The 23,792-nt window shown below is 37.4% G+C and overlaps 1 protein-coding gene across 36 annotated transcripts in view; it reads right to left on the reverse strand.

Annotated features, from left to right (window-relative positions):
- Nucleotides 1–23,792, reverse strand: part of Nrxn1 (neurexin 1) — a 1,064,135-nt gene that overhangs the window by 161,457 nt on the left and 878,886 nt on the right. For all 36 annotated transcript variants that reach the window (XM_052746549.1, XM_052746545.1, XM_052746543.1 and 33 more), the window contains one exon: nt 13,765–13,936. In XM_052746549.1, the coding sequence (XP_052602509.1) occupies nt 13,765–13,936 (172 nt within the window). The remainder of the gene's footprint in view (nt 1–13,764; nt 13,937–23,792) is intronic.

Raw genomic sequence — 23,792 nt, forward strand, 5'->3', positions numbered from 1 at the left:
CCAGAAATCCTGCCTATCCTCTCCTGCTTAGCTATTAGCTATTCAGCTCTTTATTAAATGAATTAGAAGGTGCCTTAGGCAAGTTTGGTAAAACAGTGAGACATCTTCACACGGTGAGATCAAATATTCTGCAATATTTCTACTTTTTATGTCTAAACAAAAAGGAAAGGTTTAAACTCTAACATAGTAGAAATATATACGATAATTATCAAGTAAGAATTACATTCACAATGTCCAGTCCATTTATATTTGGTTAATTGGAGGAAGTACTTTATTATCTATCCTATCTTGGTGGGTCCACAGTTTTATACCTAAACCACTTTTTATCATAACTTGCATTACCATCTAAAAATATCTTTTTAGACCTTAAAACATTTTCTTAAATAAACAACTAAAGCTTTTATGTCCCTCAACCATTATAAATTTGACATCTCTTTTGTGTTTCTTTTTTGAAGTTGGTAACAAAGAAAACAGTAAAACTATAGTTAGTTTTCATCAGATACTTGAGAGAATAAAATATCATCTGAGTAAACAGGACGTGCAGAGCAAGCAACTTCCAAAACTATGGAAATGACAGAGACAGCTGGCTGCCTGGACATCCATAAATGTATATAGACTGATTTAACTTAGTAGATTTTTCTACTACTATCTAAATGTCTCTCAGTAGCTTTTGTTTTTTGTTAATAAAGCTCTGTATAAGTTCCAAACATCCTATATTATGACATTTCCCATCCTTACATGCTTATTCTTTTTATGTTACTTTACTCTCTTTAAACACACTATTTTATTATTTTTAACTATTTTTTTCTATGACTATCTTTACCCATCTTCTTTTCTTTCTTCAGCACCTAAGTACATCTTTTTTCAAGTATACTATACCTGTTCAGAGGTTTTTCTCATTCTGGACCTGGCTTTATGTGGGCTGTGGCTCCAGAAAAATGTTGCAAGGCCCTTCTGTGCATCTATAGGCTCCTTTTGAAGCTCTTGTTAGCACATGCGCTGACAGCAGGCTCTGCCCACCTTGGGTCTATGAGAGCGGTGTCTTAGGTCTGCAGGCACTGGCTGGGAGCTGTGTTTATCTGCCCCAGCTCTGGGAAGTTGCTGAGCCTGTGCTGCAGCCAGCATTTCTATCTAGTCTTCCACCGAGCAGCACAGCAGCTGCTCATAGGCTCTACACATGGATATATGTGCCTTCACGTTGGATGCCAAATGGAGTCAGACTTTATGTGAAATGCCAGCTCCCAAATGACACAGACACTTTTTATTAAGTATGAAAGCTTGGCCTTAGCTGTGGCTTGTTCCCAACTCACTTCTATAACTTAAATTAACCAGTTTATATTAATCTGCCCAACGGCTTGTTACCTTCCCTCTGAACTGTAAATCCTACTTCCTCTGCTTCTTGCTAGTGAAATCCCCTGTGCCAGATTCTTTCCCTGGGTGCCTCTCTCTCCTTGGAAGTCCCACCTATGCCCTCCTGGCTAGCCATTGGCTGTTCAGCTCTTTATTAAACCAATCAGAAGGTGTCTAAGGCAGGGTTGGTAAAACAGTGACACATCTTCACACAGTGTGATCAAATATCCTACAACAAAGAGTTAATTCCAAAGTCATTAAGTTGGTTCGCAAAAGAGAAAGAAAAGGAACATTGACCAGTTCATTTTATAAGGCCACAATTACTCTGACACCCAAACTAAATAAAGACCCAACAAAGAAAGAGAATTAAAGACCAATTTCCCTGATTAGCATAGGTGCAAATATTCTCAATTAAATATTTTCAAAACAAATCCAAGAACACATCAAAAATATCATCCACTACTACCAAGTAGACTTATTTTCAGTTATTCAGGGATGGCTCAATGAATGCAAATCTATAAATGTAGTCTACCATATAAACAAATTGAAAAAAAAACTACAAAATCACCTCATTAAATGAATAAAAGGCCTTTGACAAAATCCAACACCCTTAAAAAAAAGAGTACTGAAGAGATTAGGGATACAAGGGACATAACTCAACATAACGAGAGCAAGAGCATAGCCAACATCAATTTAAATGGAGAGAAACTCAAAGCATTCCACTAAAATCAGAAACAAGAGAAGGTTGTCTGTACTCTCCATATCTATTGAATATAGTGCTTCAAGTCTTAGCTAGATCAATAAAGCAACTGAGAGAATTCAAGAGGATACAAATTAGAAAGGAAAAAGTCAAAGTATCTTTAATTTCAGATGATATGATAAAATACATAAGTGACTCTAAAACCATCAGAAAACCACAACTGATAAATACTTTTAGCAAAGCATCTGGATACAAAATTAACACACAAAAGTCAGTAAAACTCCTATGAGGGAAATCAGGGAAACAATACCTTTTACAATCACCTCAAATTAGAGATACTATCTTAGAGTAACTTCAACCAAGCAAGTGAAAGACTTGTATGATAAAAAACTGTAAGACTGAAGAAAGAAACTGAAGAAGAATTGAGAAGATGGGAAAATCTCCCATGCTCATGGATTAGCAGGATTAATAAAGTAAAAAAGTGACTATCCTATCAAAAGCTATCTACAGATTCAACACAATTGAAATTACAACACAATTCTTCATCAATTAGAAAGGACAATTTTGAGCTTCATATGGAAACACACACATACACAAACACACACACACACACACACACACACACACACACACACACACACACACACACATACAAAGTAAAGCAAGAACAATCCTGAATAATAAAAGTCCTGAGTTGGTATCACCATTCCCTATTTCAAGCTATATTACAGAGGTATCATAATAAAAACAGCATAGTATTGGTATAAAAAACAGACATATTGATCAATGGAATCAAATTGAAGACCCAGACATAAATCCACACACCTATGGACCTCTAATTTTTTTATAATGAAGCCAGAAATACACACTGGAAAAAAACGCAGCATCTACAACAAATGCTCCTGGTCAAACTGAACCAAAAAGAATCCAAATAGATCCATATGTATCACCCAGCACAAACTCAACTGCAAATGTATCAGAGACCTCAACATAAAACCCGATGCACTGAACCTGATAGAAGAGAAAGTGGGGAATAGCCTTGAACACATTGGCCCAGGAAAAGACTTTCTGAACCGAACCCCACTACATCAGTACAGGCAAATAAGATCAACAATTAAAAAAAATATGATGTAATGAAATTAAAAAGCTTCTGCATGGCAAAGGACATTATCATTCAGACAAAGTATCAACCTACAGAATGAGAAGAGATTTTTACCAACTACACCTCTGATAGAGGACTAATACCCAAAATATATGAAGAACTCAAAAAATTAGTAATCAAGAAATCAAATAACCCAATTAAAATAATGGGTTACAGATCTAGTCAGAGAATTTCAAACTCACATGGCTGAGAAACACTTAAAGAAATGTTCAGCATCCTTAGCCATCAAGGAAATTCAAGTTAAACTACTTTGAGAGTTCATCGTACACCCATAAGAATGGCTAAGATTAATAAAACGTGACAGCTAGTGCTGGGAAGGATGTGGTGGCAGTGCAAATTTATACAGTCACTATGGAAATCAATGTGGTGGTTCCTCAGGAAGATGGGAATTAAGCCACCTCAAGATCCAGCTATATCACTGTTTGGCATTGTACTGGATAGTTTTATGTCAACTTGACACAATCTAATGTCATCTGAAAGTCGGAAATGTCCATTAAGGAAATGTCTCCATAAGATAGGGCTGCAGATAAGCCTGTGGGGCCTTTTCTTAATTAGTGATTGATGGGAGACAGTCCAGCCCATTGTGGGTGGTGGCATCCATGAGCTGGTGGTCCTGCACTTTATAAAAAAGCAGGCTGAGCAAGCTATGAGGAGCAAGTCAGTGAGCAGCACTCCTCCATGGCCTCTGCATCAGCTCCTGCCTCCAGGTTCCTGCCCTGCTTGAGTGCCTGTTCTGACTTCCTTCAATGATGGACTCCAAGGTGGAATTATAAGCCTCTTTTTAAATCAAAATTGAATACTAATAATTTTTGCTATGTACTAATTGTGAGTGTTAATGAACTAATTTAAGTCATTATACCTATATTGTAATGCACAATATGTAGAAAAATGCCTAATATAGAGAGTCACCCACAAATTACCTTTCCAACTCACTGTTGTAGAACCTAGGTCCTCTATCAGGTGAGGATTTAACGGGTTCTACAGATGTCGAGGTTGTGGGGTGAGCTCTGTTCCCTCTTCACTCAATGCCAGTACAACACTATTTTTTTTTTATACTGAATCAACTTAGTGGACTTAACCTTCTCTGTAAACTTCATTTCCATAAAGCACAGGCACCATCTAATTGCGACCATTCTGTCTCTCATTTCAGCCAAGCCACCTGTGCATCTTAAAAGCCTCATTTGTTTATTTCTCCTCTAACCAGACAATGTACTCTGTCCAAATCTTCTGCCACCCTAAGCAATAAAAATAATAAATGAGAGGACTGAAGGCTCCACTCGGAGTTTTAAGATGCTCCAGCAAAGGTGACCCTGAAGAATTACGATGGTGTGTTATCAATTAGTTGACATTATCTAGAAAAATGAGGCAGAATGTTCCTCTGTTCTGCCTAGTTTTATATCTCATAATTCCAGCTAAAATTGTTCATTACAAATGCATATGGTGATATTCTGGATGGACTCATGCTCGGTCTACTCTGTCCTGGATTCTCAATGGCCACTTTAAATCTCTTGGCCACCAGTGGAGATAATGTGCTCAAGATGACAAATTACTTCAATAAAAGTTAGCGTGAGGAAAGTTAAGTCGCAGATTCCCGGGGTTGGGGATATTCAGCTGTTACTGAATACAGGCATATTTACAAAGCCAAAAACAAAACAGACTTGAAAATGCATAAGATGAAAGTCTGCCTTTGAGAACTATTCTATCCATGAGGCTAAATTTGACGTAAGATATTCATCACAATAATTTAATTTTAATATATGGCCTATTTAGAAGCTTTATACTTCAAAAGCTTTGCACATATATTATGTCATTCTGTATTAATTAAGAAAACTGTATAATATTATATTATGCAACATCTTTGGATTGTTACAAAATTGGGTTTATATTTTATAATAATAAATATACGTTTCTAATAACAATAATGCACATGTGCATATATAGATTATTTGCAACAGATACATGTGATTTATTACTTCTGTAAAGACATGAAATTCTATCATTTAAAATCTTTTTCTGGAAAAAGTAATATAAAGATAAGTGAGCAAAATATATTTTTAGGTGGCAATCATCTCTAAACTTGTAAGTTAATAGGAAGTTGTAAGTGATAAGTAATGAGAGTTTGATGTGCTGTTCATTCACTGCCCTAATTTAAGAAAATCTTTGGCAAATCTCAAACCCAACAAATTTACATGAATATTGTCTGTTAATTAAAGTATAGGGTTAATTATGTTTTATCAGGATTTATTTTTACTTATTTATTTATTATGGGTATAGTGTGTGTGTGTGTGTGTGTGTGTGTGTGTGTGTGAGAGAGAGAGAGAGAGAGAGAGAGAGAGAGAGAGAGAGAGAGAGAGAGAGAGAGAGAGAGAGTGTCACTATGCATGTGGTGGTCAGAAGACAGATTTTCAGGCGGGGTCAGGAGGAATCTGTTCTATCTTTCCAGCCTATTTTGAGGTCAACTGTCGCACAGCATGGTCAAGCTCCCTGCCAGTTCACCTTGTTTTCCTGCCATGTCATGGTAAGAGTGCAGGGGGACTGGGTTACAGGTGTGAGTCCTGCATCTCACCTGAGTTCTGGGATGGGAGAGCCACCAGTCATTAGGGTAGTGTAGCAAGTGCCTTTACCTGCTGAACCTTCTCACGAGCCATGTTTTACAAGCTGCTACCTAACATGTTTTTTTCTGGAATCTAATCTCCAACCCACAGCACATTCTTCTCTCAAGTCTCAGCCCTTCAGATCTGCCTTCCTTTGTCATTCACATATTTGGCCCTTCTGAAAATACTGGTCATGATTTGTGCTGCCTAGTTTTATGTCAACTTGATACAACTTTGATGCATTTGGGAAGAAGGAATATAATTTAGAAAAATGCTTCCAACAGATTGGACTGTGAGCACACCTGTGGTATGTATTTTTGATTGATGATTGATGTGAGAGGGCTCAGCTCACTGGGGGTAGTGCCACCCCTGGGTTGGTGGTCCTGGGAGCTGTAAGGAAGCAGGCTGAGCAAGCCCAGAGGAGTAAGACTGTAAGCAGAAGTCCTTCTTGGCTTCTGCTCCAATTATTGCCTTCAGTTTCCTGCCTTGGCTTGCTGCCCTGACTTCCTTCAGTGATAGACTATGATGTAGAGCTGTAATACAAAATAGACCCTTCCCTACACAAGTTGCCTTTGGCCATGGAGTTTTATCACAGCAACAGAAAGCAAATAAGGGATGATTAGACTGAGACCATGAATTTTTGTGTATAATATCAAGGAAGACAAAGAAGTGAATTTTATCAGCAAGTATATGAGGCAATTATTTCATTTTATATTGTACATATCAGTACCCAAATACATGGGAAAGGATAGCGCCATTACTGTGTTTTTTTTTCAAAGAGAAATTTTTCTAAAATTAAATAACAGAAGTTGGTCTTTTTATAAGAAAGAAATATGATTCTATGTGAGTAAAGGATATACCAATAAGGTGAAGTCATTAGTTAAAAGGTTATTATTAGAAGGTTAAAAAAGGGTGGCTTCATCCCACTGAGGGCACCTTCACATTTTTCTTTAAATTATCAGCATCTATAACAATCATCTGGAACAAAGGCGCCAGTTCCTAGGCAAATGTACTCAAGGTTGATGTTGAGAGGCAAGTTTGAAGAGTCATATGCACAATTTAGAGTGTAATACAAATACATGTGTAATTTTTCTAAAGATATTGTGATCTGCTTCATTAGAGTTTCTTTATAGGCAGAAACTCTTAGCAGGTTCAGAAATATTGATCTATATAATGTCTATAAGCAAAGATAGTTACTTAACTTGTATACTTTACATAGGTCCTTATCATTAGTGAAGAAATTTTAATCATTTTATGCTCTGCCATCTCTTGACCAGGATTTACTAGTCACAATGTGATATTTAATGCCCACATATTTTTTAAGTCACAGAGTAAGGAAGTACGCTTCAGCCTCCTGAGTGCTGAGATTCCAGGCATGAGTCACCACACCCAGCAAAGTCTTCAGGCATTTATATTGGTAGGGACAAACTCATATCCACCAACTTATTGTTTATAATCAGCAGGCAGACTCACCAATCTACTGAAGTCTCTGGTGAAAAACTGTTAAATGTAATTTATTGACATCTTCAGCTACTTTATTCAAAATCATGACAAGGCAATGCTCTGATTTTATATAAGTAGATCATGAATGCAATCCTAACACCCCTTTATCATGCTAAGAATTTAAATTGTTAAATAAAGTACACATGGAATACTTAAAGATAAAAGAAGAAGTTTAATAGGAATCCTGTCAGAAGAATGTCATTTTTAGGTTATAATATAAGTACACTTTACTTAGTAAAATTTCATGGATGTAGTGATAATGAATATTGTTTTTTTTTTTTTTTTTTTTTTTTTTGGTTTTTCGAGACAGGGTTTCTCTGTGTAGCTTTGCGCCTTTCCTGGAACTCGCTTTGGAGACCAGGCTGGCCTCGAACTCACAGAGATCCGCCTGGCTCTGCCTCCCGAGTGCTGGGATTAAAGGCGTGCGCCACCACCGCCCGGCTGAATATTGTTTTTTATTAGTTGGTTCCTAAGAAATAGAATATGAGTATTTCAAAGAAAGAAGGTATCATTGAAAACTGGCAAAATGGAACAAAATGATACTCATTAAATGTTTCAAAATATACTTAATTCTTTTAGTGAGCTCAACTTAAATTTGGCTTCAAATATCAATTGAAATGGAATCAGGAATGGCATCTTATTTTATTGGGCTTTCTCAAGATCTTATGATATATTATCTTCATGTCTCCATTGTAAAACTGATTAAAGTGGGAGGATTAAATTAGTAGAATAAAGCTGGGTGGTGGTGGCACATATCTTTAATCCCAGCACTAGGGAGGCAGAGGCAGGCAGATCTCTGTGAGTTCGAGGCTAGCCTGGGCTGCAGAGCGAGATCCAGGAAAGGCACAAAGCTACACAGAGAAACCCTGTCTCGAAAAACCAAAAAAAAAAAAAAAATTAGTAGAATAAATAGAAAAGACTTTTAATTTATATGTCTAGGCACTATTTACAAAGACATCCAGTAAGAAATAATAATACATATCTGAAAAAAATGTAACTATTTAGGCTATTTAAGCTCAGTCTGCAATAATGAGTTATCAATACAATTTGTTTTCTAGTAAAAAGAATAATTATGTTTTGAAAATAGAAAGAAATGTCCTGCTAGGGCCATCACACTTCTGAATTGTCTTATAGACAAAGAGTAAGTTAGTCTTGTGAAAATCTGGCCCAAGTACAACAGAATACAATACTGCTAAGAGGCAGGTAGTGGGGACTGAGTAGAAGACCCTTTTATAGAGGTCACGGACAGATCTATGTTTCCTATATTAGCACATAGCAAGTGTTCCTGTAAATATATAGCAAGGATGAAACAAAAAGGGCAATTCACAGACACACTACAAGATCTCATTTTTTCAAATGGAGTTCAGCATTGTTGATATAATATCCATCACTTCTGTGTTCTACAGAGATTAATGGCTTCAAAAACATTTATATGATCTGTGCTCTGCAGAGCATGCAGTCCAAATGAGTCCCAAATTCACCAAACCCCCAGAGGACCTTCTCCATAAACAAGTAAACAGCAAATTAGAACCAACTAATATTTCCCAAAGCAGCCGGAAACTGATATATAAAATTTTACAGGGCCTAACAAATGTAGGAACAATTAAAATGCCTCAAAAATTTACCCTTTCTCTCATTGTCTTAGACATCTTCGACACTTAGCTGGTAAACTTTAGGGCAGTATACTTAATATATTGTTTAATAAAATGTTTATTATGCTTTAACATCAAGAATAGCCCCAAAGTCCTAGCAAAATTGAACACTATGAAGAGAGGTATTTAACATTTTTTTAAAAAGTAGAGTTTTAGCTACTTGTTCTCAGACTTCACAGAGAACCTAAGAGGAAGTGTGGAAAACCTATACCCATAGATGCTTAACTACGCCAAATACTGATATACTGCAACAAATACTCAACATATCCGTAATTATATTTTAGTGAAAATTAACAAAGGGCAATGTTTTCCCACTGAAGTTTAATGTAGGTTCTAGAATCTGTTGACAACTGCTTAATCAAGTTTATGTAATTAACCAGAACATGGGACAAGTCTTTTGCTAAGATAGACTTTTTCTCCTCCAAGTCCTTAAAGATTATAATGTGCTAATTCTAATTATCTGTAATGATTTACCTAATTCACTAATTAAGTTTTTTCAAGTAAAGCTTAAAAATAATCAGTGCCTGCTAATGAATGCTACTGATTCAAAAAGTTAGTGTTAGCCAAGTACCTGTGGCATTTGGAAGAAAGCTGCTCTGGTTCCTTGTGTTAGTGTGTAGTTCTCACAGTCTTCGTCTGAATCTGTGTCACCAGAAATGGCAGACTGGGGAGTGCATGTGCACTAGGGGCAATCACAAAAGTCGGGCCCCCAGCTTTAACGGCTATACCACTGCTACATCAAAGTCTTCACCAAGTGGTCTTTGCTATTTGAATGTCTGTCAACACACAAGAGTCAAGCTTGGACTTAGCTATTAACTAGGGGGTGACCTACAGAAAATCAGTTGGCCTGTTCAAGGTCAAATTTGGTTGTTTCAAAAAAATCAAGAAACTGGAATAGAAGGGCTTGGAAGTTTGTTTTCTCTTCTAACTGTTATGACTGCAAATGAAGTAGACTTTCTTAATTATATCACACACAGCCCAAACTAGGTTAAACATAACCTTAAAAACAAAAACAAAAACAAAAAACCCACCATCAAATTTTTAACACTAAATAATGAACTGTCTTAAATAATCAATATATTAATGATGATATGAGTTAAAAAATGGGTACCCAATTCATCTAAATAAATGGGTTGCATTTAAAGGCAATGATGCATGGCTTTCCTATGACCTGAAAGATTTTTATCAGACTTAGTCAATAAACCAAGGATTAAATGTCTCGCTAAAACCTGTAAGACTTGGAGCAAAGTGGATAGCTAGGAAAAAGTACACAAATCATCTCCATGAGGTCTTCCTTGGAGCTATTTCTCTTTCAAGTCCTCGTGTCCCTAAAGGATTGACTTTGTCACAGCCTTCCAGACCTTCAGATGCTCCTTTCTTTAAATTCCAATAGCAATTGAACTCTACCCCAGTTAGACTTTGGTAGGTGCCCAATATCCTTGTCTCTAAGGTCAGCCAATCCAACAGTCAAGAACCTTGTTTATCACAGATTTCCAGTTCATTGCTGTCTATTGCCTCCTCGTGAAACATTGGAACATTAGGGTGCTGAATGATGTGAACAGTAAAATGAGAGAGCAAGAGGCAGCAATTGAGAAAGGAAAGAAAAGAAAAAGTATCAGAGGAGAAAAGAGAAAGAGGGAAGGGAGGGAAATAGAGGGGGTAGGGAGAGGAAACGGAAGGGAGGGAAAGGAAGGGGAGGAGACTGAAAAATGGAAACCTCTCTTCTTTCACTGTTCACTAGCACTTGCAATGCATTCTATACTCATCAAGCTTGTTTTTCACTCATTCTTATTCCTTTCTCTTTAGCAAATGAGCTATTTAACAGTTTCATGAATATCTTTCATTCTCCATCTCTACCTGCTAATTACACCCAAAAAGTGCATACTTGCAAAGACCCAAAGTTTGTTCACTGTTTCTTACATTACTCCCTGAAAAATAATCTATCTTTCTTGGAATCTGTTGTGTTGCTTTTTGCTTTTGAATGTGTATTCTTAGGTAAATATTACATAACCTTCATATTGTTGCATATACTATTCTGAACAAACAAAAATTGTCTTGTTGCCAAAGCATGACTCTAATATGTTCCTTGTATATAGTATACATTCTTTACACCTTTAGAGATAGGCTAGATATATTTATGGAAATAAAAATTAATCTTTAGCTTTATAACGATATAAAAGGTATTTTCCACATACTACGGTAGCAAATGAAGTCAGTTTTATTTTCAAAAGTAACTAATTTGTTGGAATAATCTTGAGTTGAAGGCAACAAAATGATGCAAGATTGTGTGGATTAACTTAAGAGGAGGAGGTCTGTTTTCAATGAGAGAGAATATTTTGCTGCATAACTGTAATTAGGAACAAATCAGAGATTAATGATGCATTATATTCTAGAGCCTTAACTGATATGCAATAAGAAATAATTTTCTCAACTTTAACTGGTTTGCAAAAATATTATTTCTGTACTTTCCTTCATGCACAGAAAATAATGGAAAAGGGGTTTAATGTTCAGAAATTTCAATATTTATTCTTAAATGTGAATTGTTGGATTGTAAGAATATTGCATTTCTTCCAAAAAAGCATAAAACCCACGTCTACTAATTAGTTCCTCTATGAAAGCCTTCCAGACAATTACAGGGTAATACCACTGCTCAATGCTTTAGGTGCTTTTCATTAAAGGTATAGTGTCGCTACCAGATAAATTGCTTCATATAAAAGCACTTACCACAAAGCCCTATAATGGAAGGTTAAGTGCTATCTTTAATTACTAATTTCAACCCTTATATTTTGCAGTGCAGGCACTTTAGAAGGAAGCAAATATAGTCTGTTGGTTCCATTCCTGCTTCTCTGATTATAGGATTTGGTGGTAAAAAGCATTAGTCTAGTGGCTTTTCTAATGAATAATAACCTCCCTAAATTTTTAAAATAAAAAATAGCCAAACCACAAGCTGATATAAAAGACATGTACTAGACCATGATATTGAACTCATATTTAAAATCACTTTGTTCTAAAAACTTTAATCTTGATCACTCACACTTTTAAATTTATATCCAGCCTCTATGGCTTTGTTGCTTATAAAGGACCAAGAGAAAAGGATGTTTGAACTTCTCGTGTCTTTTCCCCTTATCACATCATGCTAAAGTGTACACAGAGGGGATGATTAGTGGACAATTAGATGACACAATGGTGAAGCCTCTGGGCTCTTTACAACATTAAGTTCTTATGTGCATAATACATTCAGAATTTTATCATGTACAGCAGTTTCTCAGGTGTTTTTATACATATAATATATATGAATTTTTTAATGAGTGTTGTAATATTTTCATATGTCAGTCATTGCATGTGTCTTTCACAATAATAACTGGATCCTTGCTCACTCTTCATTTATTAATATTAATTAAAGTTCTCCTTAGTGAAAGGGCACCTAGAGCACATGCTTAGATATAATAGATAGTAACTATTATATCAACTATTAGACAATAATAGACAACTAATTCTAAATATTTGTTCCTTAATTATTATGCTTTATCAGCTTCTGATCTTTGAATATATTTCTAATGTCTTTCTTCCTTTCCCTTCCTTCCTCCCTTCCTTCCGTCCTCCCTCCCTCTGTGCCCCCCCCCCCCCCCCCCCCCCCCCCCCCCGCCACTCTCATTTGAGACATGGTCTCACTGTGTAGCCTTGGTTATCCTGGAACTCACTTATGTAGAACACGGTGCTCTTGATGCTTTCCAAAATACCAACTTGGTAAACCCTTACTGAACGTTTACTACTTGTCAGTATTACAACAACTTCCAGACCCACTATTTATTTTCTTGTCTTTACATTCTTTTACAAGGAAGTTATTTTTTACATTTAATTAATCAAGTATTTGTAAAACAGAACAGATTAGGACTGAACTGTGAAAATAAAGAACGATATAATTCAGCAAATGCTCAGAAAAGTGTCAAGAATGCTTCCTCTCTTCAGTATGGGTTAGTTCCAGAGAAAACTGGTGATTAATGAATAAATTATTTAATTAATAATTAATTAATCAAATTATTTAAGAAGTGAATAATTCCAACAGAGGAGTTCCTTCTACACTCATTTTTGTTACTAGTTTTATTGCGCAAAATGTAAATTGGTTTTTTTTTTAATTTATACTATGTGATAAACTGTGTGGTGTACAAAAAAAGAACATTTTGCAGACTTCAACTAAGTAACACCATTGTCCCTGAGTCCTCATGAATCACTATGGTTAGATGAAAATGAAATGAACTCCCTTTACTCATCACTGCAGATCTATGGTACAGTGTTTCTTATAACTGTGGATTTCTTGTCATCTCACTCCAGGCTGCATCTCTGCCTGCCTCCTGCTCTTCTTGCACATTTCATGAGTCTCTGTTGTGTGCCACTGTCAAAGGAACAGCTTTATTTGCTCTCAGAAAGAGTGTTATAATATTCCTTCCCTTGGATTTAAATTTTAACTGTTACTTTTGACAAAGCCTTTCCTTTATTCAAATGCAAAGATTCAGTAAAACGCTTTGACACATTGTCCTTTTCATGTGTGCACTTTTCTGGTGCACTGATGTTCTAGATTTTGCAAACGGTAACGTGCGGCTTCAAGTTCATCTATAAAATGCCATTTGTACATGGTAGCAAGAACAGTTTAGGACAGCATTACATTGACATGACTCTAAAGTCTAATAAATACTTTATGGTTTCTCAGAAAAACCACAATTTGAAGAAACGGACGCAAACATTGCTTTGCTTTTCCAGTCGTTTTTCACAAAATTGTTCCCACGTCCATAAACACTTGCTTACCTGCAGGGTAGCGCTCGATGACGGGCCAGCTGTCCACCTGTAATGTGGCATTACCACCACTCCTCGTGAAACGCACGACATGGTATTTTCCATCATTAATGATTGCATTGGATTCTTCAATGGCAATGTCATCTGTCCCAACATTAAACTTAACTCCAATTTTTCCTTGGTGCTGTTAGGAAGAATGGGGATAAGGTCTTATTAAATCAATTGATTATTCAACATTTGATAAAAAAAATTACATAGCAGGCATTGTTCAAGAATATGCTTTGGACAACAGCTGCTTCCCTCAGATTTTATTTCTGAAAAATTGCATGCGATAGATTCAAGATCTTGACATTTGGGTAAATCTGAGACATCTCTTTCACGGGTAATTGATATTCTGAAAGGCACACTTGCAAGGGAGTTGAACTGCCTTTTTCCTGGGGGCCGCCCCTGAGAAGGTGCTCAGCTGTCGGCATTAGAGCATGCACTCTAATGTTCTCCTTTTATCCAATCTTCCAATTTCACAAGAAAAACAAGACTTGAAACCCTCCCTTTTAATAATGAGTGAAATCAGAGAAATGAGATCTGTTTAGAGCCAAATGACAGATGCTCACAATACAAGACATCTCTGTAACAGGGATGGGCAGAGAAAAAGGCATTCACTAAAATGATTTTCTTAGTCATTAGTTATCAGACCACCGAGATGTTAGCAGCTTAAACCATACTCACTGCCTTTATCTTGCAGATAATGAAACTATGACATAAAGCTGCAATATCTTGTTCAAGGACACACAACTTAGTAAAGACAAGCTAGGACTAAGATCTGATTCTCTCGTTTTTTAGGTTACATCTTAGCTAAGATTGAGCTAGCATAATTATCTAAAATTAACTCTCTCTCTCTCTGAATTATGCAAGGCAATATTAAAAATCATTCTAAGGGTAAAGTTGTGGCTGTTAACTTCAGAATGTCAGCACCTCAAGTGCCAAGAGAAACATGTGCCTCTGTCCTCGACCTCTGAGAAGCATTTCTAACAGCAAGGCTGTCATCCCTACCATGAGCTGACCTGATTTTTAAAGCGTGTGGATTTTCGTTTAATCAGTAGCACAGGATACCTGCGCTGCAGGCCCTTGTCAGGGTCCATCAGATCATGTCTGTGGCTTGCCTTTCACAAAGCCTCAGTGGAGAGAAACATCATGGGGGAAAGACAGTTGTAAAGGACACACAGCCAAGCATCCCTGAAGAAAATTTAAATCACAAATGAGAAGCCTGAGGTTTGGACCACATAACTTTAGACTTTTGCTGGGTTCTCACTATTAAACTAGGCAGCAAGATGATACCATCAGCTTATAATAGGAAATCTTTTATATATATAAAATACACAAACTCTCAAATAAAACTAGATTAATTTAAGGAAAATTTCCAAGATGCTGTTTGTGACTGTCCTAAATACATTGAAGTTTTCCATGCCTCCTGTATTTATTGTGCATAAAGGATCTCTTATTATTTACTTTGATCTTTAAATTTTTTATTTTATTTTTGGCTTGATAAACAATAAACAATTTGATGTTAAAATGTCACATTTCTTTCCTTTTTTTTTTTGAACATTTATGTGTTGAAAATGCTCATGACCTAATATAAATTTTTCATTCTGTATTTATTTCTTGAGAATTCCATAAACATGTATACAGTGAACTTTGATCATACCCACTTTTCCTTCCTCCCAAACTTCTCCCTCCCCAATTTCTCTCCACCCAAATTTATGTCTTCTTATTTATATATTTTAAAAACCCACTGGGTCTAATTACTTCTGCCTATCTGCACACGGCAGTAGGATCACCCACTGGAGCCTGAACAATCTACCTGGAGCATTCCCAGCACATTCCTTTTATGATAATGCCCATGTATTTGTTAATCACAGAAAACATCACATCACTTAAATTCAACTCTTACGATGTCCTCTGGAGTTATATGTGTTAAGGCTATGTATCCGTTTGTACTCAAATATATTTGTTTATTTAAGTATATTAAGTATGCATAAATACTTCACTAAGAAATTTATTAAAATGGCCTGATGGGAATTTTGCTAAAATAATGAAACAACAAGTGCTCACTAAAATATCTAGTATAAAAATGATTAAAACCAAAATCTTTCCAGAGCCCTTCAATAAAAGTCCCATTTTTATTAGATATCTCCTGTTCAACACCTGAATTATTCCACAGACATTGAAATGCCTTGCCATGACATATATTTGAAAAGCTAGTGAGAAATATAGTGGAAAATAAAAATAAGTCTGAATGTAAACTCTATGTCAAAAGTTAATGCAACTGTTCAAATGATTCTAGCTACTTTGACTATGAGTTTTTCTTCTTAATGGCTAAACACATATGCAAGATCTTACGTGCCAGCTAACATCACACATTTAAGCAAGAAACACTGAGATTCAACCCCAGACTCGTTGTCTCCAGAATCCATACTTTTCATTACACTTGCTGAATTTAGGAGTATTGGCTCATTATAGCTCTAGAAAGCGAGTTGGTAAGTCCAGCTGTGGCCGACTACTGAGTTTTATCTCCCTGTAGAATTGCAATGGGGCCTTCAATTATTATTTGAAGTTAGTAGACATGTATCAAGCATTATGTGCTTAAAATAATCTTACAATTCATAATATGCAACTGATGTGTGAATGTACTAACGTGTGAAGACTGATTCCTTTTGTTTCACTTTCAGCTGAGCATTTGAGATAATTAATATAAGTTTTAAAAAGTGTTTTTTTATGTTACAAAATTAACTGTAAAATTCTCAAGACAAGTGTGTGTGAGAGAGAGACAGAGAGAGAGAGACACAGAGAGAGAGAGAGAGACAGACAGACAGACAGACAGACAGAGACAGAGAGAGAGTGAGAGCACACTGAGAACTGATTCTCATGTCCCTACTTCAGTTCAGAAGAAAAAGAGGAAAGGCCAAGATGAGCCTCGTGATTGGACAGGGTTTCCAGGACAGAGTTGGCATGAGAATTGATTTCCACATCATCCCCTGCAGATGCTCACGCTTTCCTTCTGAGTGCAGCTGAAGGGAACTTTCCTGGAGTATCTCAGATGGCTTCATTTGTACCTCCTGCAGTTTGTTTGAGGCAATCAGAAAACCAGGATTTGGTTACACCTGAGCAAGAAAGTAGCCGAGCACCAGGCGGCATTTGTGTGCCAGAGCTGATTAGGGCAGAGGCCACATGAGTGGATCAGAGGCAAGAGACCCTGGGTAGAAGTGTGTAATAACCTGTTCATCGAGACCACTGAAAGAAACACAAGACAAGGTGCATGGACCCAGAGCTAGGGATGCTCAATGCTTGAGGCAGGAAAACTAAATGGGTGTCTGAAGGAGGTGCACTTACCCACCTCTGCAGAATTTCAGGTAAGGTGTTCTTTCATTTTTATTTATTTTAAAAAGCTAGCTATTTAAAATCTACTATATGCCACAGCTGTACCACTCCTGGGCATATGCCCAAAGGACTCAACAGACTCCCTGAGACTTGCTCAGCAGCGATCAAAGCTGCTCTAGTCACAAAATCTAGGAAATGAACCTAACGTCCTTCAAGCAGGCCGGGATAACGAAAACATGACAGACACACACAATGGAATACTACTCAGCTATAAAGAAAAACAAAATCATGAAATGTATAGGTAAATAGGTGGTATCAGAAACATCATACTGAGTGAGGTAATCCAGGTCCAGAAAAACAACTGCCACATGTTCTCTCTCAGCTGCAGTCCCTAGCTCCAAACCTTCAGATTTGAATATATAACCCTGAATAATGATAGTAGAAATCAGAACCATGACTCAGGGGGTCTGGATAGGAGGAATAGCAGCATACAGGTGATGTGCATGTTACTAGAAAGCGATCCAAATGTCCAGGGCTAGTGAGGTCATAGCTCTTAAAGAAAAACCCTATACCACTACTTGGCTAAACCAGCATAAGAGCCAACTGCATTCTAAGGTCTTATCCTTATATCCACAGATAATTGTGGCTCTCCCTTCTCATCAAAGATACTTCTCTTTTCAACAGATGGAAACCTTTACAAACAAAAACAAAACAAGCAAAAACAAAAACAAAAACAAAAAAAACTGGTCAAAATGCAAAGAAGACCCGATCGTGGGGTACCCAGCACCAGTGGATACATCTATGACACAACTCCTGCACTCAAGGCTCAGGGCATCTTACAGAAGAGGAGGCAGACAGATTGTAAGAGCCAGAGGATCAGGGAATCTGCTGTTAGGTTGTATCCTCTAGAAATGGCAGGGAAGCTTCATCCATGATATCTCAACAATATAGTTGCCTGAACAAAACCTAAACAAAAACAAAAACCACCGAACATGGATGCTCAATCATAAACAAAAACTACAGGCAAGGAATGCTAAGAGTGGCAGAAATAGTCTTCCCAAGGGATGAGCCCCTAATTAGCTATCTAACACCAGTCGGTCCGCCACTGCAGTCAGATACATACAAGTAAGACTAAACAAATCAAAATAGGTACATTTACTACATTTAGGAATGCAGAAGAATTAAAGAAAAGGAAGTTATGAATTTGAGAGAGAGTGGTGGTGGAGTGGGGTGGGGTGGGGCGGGCATGGGAAGGGCTAGAGGGAGAAAAGTGAAGGAAGGAAATGATGGGATCACATTTTAATTCCAAAAAAAATAAGAAATGAAAAGTTATTTATTAGGTGAATGTGTCTTCAAGTGCACATGCATGCTCATATGTGGAAGTCAGAGGACAGCTTAACTTCTACAGTGCAGGGTCCAAGGATCAAACTCAAGTCATTGGGCTTGCTGGCAAGTTGCCTTCACATACTCAGCCATTTTCACAGCCTCTTACGTGAGGGATTTTGGATGATATGGATAAGAGCTCTTTAAAAAAAAAGTACTCTTCAAGAACTCAAGGGAATAACCTCAGCTACATGGTTGCTACCTAGCTCAGCAAGATCCCTTCTGCTCCTTATCCTTTCCTGTTCCTTCTGCCTCATCCCTGGAGGATGCATGAAGGAAGAAAAATGAATCACAGAAACAAGAGGAGCCAATTTTACTCTCCCAGCACATGTGGACTTTCAGTGTGGCCCATGTAGACATCACTGGGCAGCTTTAAGGGAACATATAAGTACCACTGTAGGTGAGTCAGCTGAAGTTACTTTTGTTGTCTAAGAGTGAACAGATGACTTTTGTGATATCTAGGAGTAACTAAAGGACTGGAAAGGCCTTCTCTGGGGATTGGGATTAAAACCCCTCAGGACAGGTTTAAATGCTAGTTCCATCCTAGAATGCAACTCTTGCAGCTTAAAAAGTGCATGATGATATTTGTTAACCCAGAGTTAAATGGTTGCTTGAGATTCTTTTCTGGTATAAATGTCTTTCTTCTAACAGAAGGGGCAGAAGAAGAAACTTCTCAACTTTCCAAGTTGCTCTAGGAAGATGACCACAATAATCTGTTCTCCTCAAACTTCCAATTATTTAGGAGGGCCAAGTTTTGTGAATAGAAGTATTTTCATGCTAAAGCTTAAAAAATTGCACAGTCACTGGAGAGATTGCGCTCAGGATAAAAACACGTGCTGCTCTTCCTAAGGGTCCAAGTTCAGTGCCTAGTATTCATGTCAGTCTGTTTATAATCATCTATAACTCTGCTCCTGGAGATCCAATGCTGTGTTCTGGTCCCCTCTGGGGGCACGTGACACACTTACACACAAGCAATAAAAAGCAACAAAATAAATTGTAAACACAATGTCCCCAATCCACAGATAAGTAAGTGCTTTCAATTTACCCTTAACTTTCTTCTGCAACATAAAAACGCTTATTTTCTAGGGTATAGAGATGCCCAGATTTCACAATGTTTGATTAATTGCCCATATTAAATAAATAATTATGAAGCATCCAGGGTCAGTGATGCTTGGAGAGGTTTTGGTTTTTAAACAATGTCCATCTGTTCTTTGATATGCCAATATGCTGCCTCAACTCTGAGTAGTGTTAACACATCATAGACTCAAACTTTGTGTAATAACTAGTGTAGAAATGAACATCACCAGAGTTGGTCCAAACATCCTGTCACAACTCACCATCTACTCATCACTGTATGCAAAGGCCTTAAAAAGCAATTTAAATATAAATGATAGCCAAAGGGTCATCTGTCCCCGTGAAAAAACATTTAATATAGTGAAATATAAAATACTACTATGAAGAATATTTTGTAAATCCAATATTTACTTCCCTCCAAAGCTGTAAATATGTTCCAATCCCAGCCCATATTGGCAGGAGAGAAAGTTATTTCAATTATATAAAAATAAAACTTGCAGGAACTTTCTTGCCAATGGATAATTACAATTTAAAAGAATTCATTTCAAATCTGTATTCTCCGGGATTAAATGTGATTGTCTTGGCAAATTCTCATGAATATTGCATTAGCAAAACCAGCAGTCATTTCAGTGGACATGTACTGATCTTTCTGTATTGTATCTTGCTTGGAATGAATAACTGCCTTACACCATAATTTTGAAAATCTATTCTAAGAACATCAGTAATGAGGCATTTATAATTTAATGAAGTCTTCCTGTGGATTCATTAAATAAATAGTGACAAAGGTAATTATTGATTTTTTTTCATGAAAGCTCATTTCTGAATAAGGATTATAATATTAAACCATGCTAAAAGGAAATCTCATGAAATATGATACTGGTTAGGGACTTGAAGGTTCTAGCAAGTGGGATCACACTATCTAATTCCTTGTGAAATTATATTCACTTGATAATGTTTGAACCAAGATTGAGATTTAATGATATTTTCAGCATCTATTTTCAGCATCTAGAGCATACTTCAAATTAGATATGTGTATGTTGCTCATTCAGGTATAGTCTAATCTACCTGTATACAAAAGAGATGAGACACAATGTACACACAAAAATTTGGTTTTATATATGGTGTATAGATATTCTGCATAAGACTCTGGACCACAGCTTTCATTCCGCTACCTTGGTTTGTGTTTGCCTCAGTTATGCCCAGAAAGAAACTAATAGAATTAAAACTTGCCTGTTTTCAATATTTTTGTTTGGCATGCTTCTTTGCTCTCAATGACCAATAGGAAAGAGTCCAGCTCTAGGAAGCAATGCAGCTTAACAGAGAGCCCTGTTTATGTTCTGTGAGCCTCTGCCGTGCACTGTGACACAGGTCCATGCTCCAGGACTATGGGCAGTATGAGGCAATGTGTTCATGTGCACCCAATGACTGTGCTCACTTCAGAACGCAGAGTGATTCCCAGGATACATATCTATGTGGATACATATCACACATCAGGCAGAATGCTATGCTTTATAACTCCAGAGATGAATCCTCAACAGGGAGCCAATGTCCTATGACACAGTGCGGTTTGTGGGGCCTGTAGTCACTGCTGCTGACTGAACAACTCTGCAGGGACTGCCAGAGAGCTACCTGTTCTCACTCCTCAAAATAAGTGAACTGAAATTTGCTCATTGGACCCTAACATCTTCCCAAGTCAGGAACTTACCACTGGCTAGTAAAGATTGTTTTTATCAATCCAGATGATTTATGATGTCAATAAGCAGTTTGAGTTACTATTTTAACAAGTCCCTCTGCACCCCTAACACCCACTACCATGTCAAAAAGTTCTCACTCCCCTGCCTTTTCCACTGCTGGATACCATCTCTCTCTTCATTCTGTGAATACATAAAACTGAACGTATGAGAGTCACCCTATGTGTGAGGACCACACAAACCAGCCAAATGGTGGCTCATTGACTTACTTTTTGTCTTGTTTTTGTCTCTGAGGAAAGTTTCACTAAACTTGGGAAGATAAAGTGTGATGCAAATACTGAAAACATACCACGGAGCTGAAATAGTGTGAAGAAGACGGCGCACTGAGGGGCAGGTATGAAGGAGCTCAGGAGCCTCCCACTGTGCAGGTGGACAGTCCACACAGGCGACAGCTATAAAACAGCCAGTGCAAACACATCTGCACATGTAGGTTCCCTCCATTTTCCCACCTCCTATATCTCAGAATGCTTACTGGACACTACATATTGAGCTGCATATATAACAGTGCATCTCACATCAACATACCTGAGTCTCACAGAATGCCTGAACTGTATCTCCTCAAAGAGCTCAAACAAGCTGCCCCAAGTTTCATAGCTGATAGGGATGGGTACTGGACTCTGATCAGGTTGATGGGATATCTTAGAAAAGAATGGCATTAGTCGTGTGTATGTTCCAGGAAGAACATAAAACCAGAGTCTGCATAGAGACTGAACCACAAGCAAATTTCCTGCTCAGAGCCAACAATTGCACCCCGCAGCACAACACAATACAGAAGCCAGAGTGGACAAGGTCTAGGGTTCCACAGCACAGAGAGACCTCATGTAAGAGCAACACACGTTAAATCACAGCATGTGACTTCTTTGCCCATTTGACTTTCATTGAGCATAGTTTATCTTCTCTATTATGTCTACTCTCCAGAATGCTACACCACCACTGAGTCCATGAAAACTTGACCCCGAGACAGAGGCTACCACCCTGGGGGGTATATCCTTATCTCCTGATCCTAAAAGCATCTAATCAAACTTTGTTGCAAACCCGCAACACAATATTCCTCTTTACCAAGTTTACATGTCCATGTTTTATGTCCCTGCTTTTTCCCCTAAAATGTTAAAAAAAGAAAAAGAAAAAGAAAAAGAAAGAAAGGAAAGAAAAGAAAAGCTTCAGATTGTAAAAACAATAGCTTAGTAACTACATCTTTCAAAGCACTTAGCAGACTACCTTCACCTCTGGAGTTTCCCCAAACTCTTTCATACATAAAACTTAAATAAGCTGTAAACCACAGAGACCACTGTAAAACCCTCCCTCTTAAGTATGCCGACCAAGGGCTCTCAGCTTATTTACAAAGTGGCAGCACCAGAATTTTTTTATCATACTCACATTTTCTCTTCATGAGACAACGCGCATGGAATTCTTAGCTCACTTAATTATTGCAAGACACCCAATTGCAAGACACCTATCGCTTTCATTACTACTACTATTTTGGTTCTTCTTTTGAAAAACGGGGTTTAGCTTTAGAGCAAGTTAGCAGCAGTTCCTAATAAACACTCGATATAAGCATTGCAGTTTTACTGGAGGACAGCTCATTAGCTTTCACGATGGCTTGTGTAAAGATAACTACCACACCCACAAGGAACAAGTCTTATTTACTGTTCTACTGCTGTGAAGAGACATCATGACCAAGGCAATTCTTACCAACAAAGCAGTTAACTGGGGACTTGCTTACAGTTTCAGAGGTTTAGTCCATTATCAAGGCAGGGAGCACGGCGGCCTATGCTAGCAAAACACTTCCTCAAACAAGACCATGCCTTCTAATCCTTCTCAAACAATGCCATTCCCTGGTGATTAAGCATTCAAAAACATGAGCTATGGGGACCATTCTCATTCAAACCACCACAGAAGCCAATCATCAGAAAAGCAGAGTGAAGGAAGTTGGGACACTGGGCTCAAGAGAGAATATTCTAAAGTCTGATTGTGTTCACTTGGCAATGAACTGCTCTGCCTTTGGCTGCACTGAGGCACAGAATGCCTGACCGTGTGGCCTTCTTGTTCCTTCTGATCTAATGACAATTTGGTTCTAGGAAGAGTTTAACTACAAAGGAAAGCAACTAGTAGAAATACTAAAAAAAAAAAAAAAATAGATATTACCTGTTCAGCATTGTTTTTTCTTTTACATACACCAAGAACACCCAATTTGAATCTCAGTCACTATTAGAAACTTTCAAAGTTTATAAACAGATGGATTCTGGGATTTTATTGTGCTTTAAATATAGAGCATCTATGGTTAGAAGAAAAAGATACTCCATTAGATTGACATATCAATAGCCTGTGATGCCTTCCTTCACATGAGTGGGAAATGAAAGAACTTGTCTTTATTAGTAAGAACCCACCCTAACTCCTTGCCAAGAATATTCTCATAACTAAAAAATAGACCCTGAGCTCTGTTGATGATACAATCCT

This window comes from Peromyscus californicus, unplaced genomic scaffold (genome assembly GCF_007827085.1).
Source record: "Peromyscus californicus insignis strain IS unplaced genomic scaffold, ASM782708v3 Scaffold_1__1_contigs__length_55948999, whole genome shotgun sequence".
In the NCBI taxonomy this organism is placed as follows: domain Eukaryota; kingdom Metazoa; phylum Chordata; class Mammalia; order Rodentia; family Cricetidae; genus Peromyscus; species Peromyscus californicus.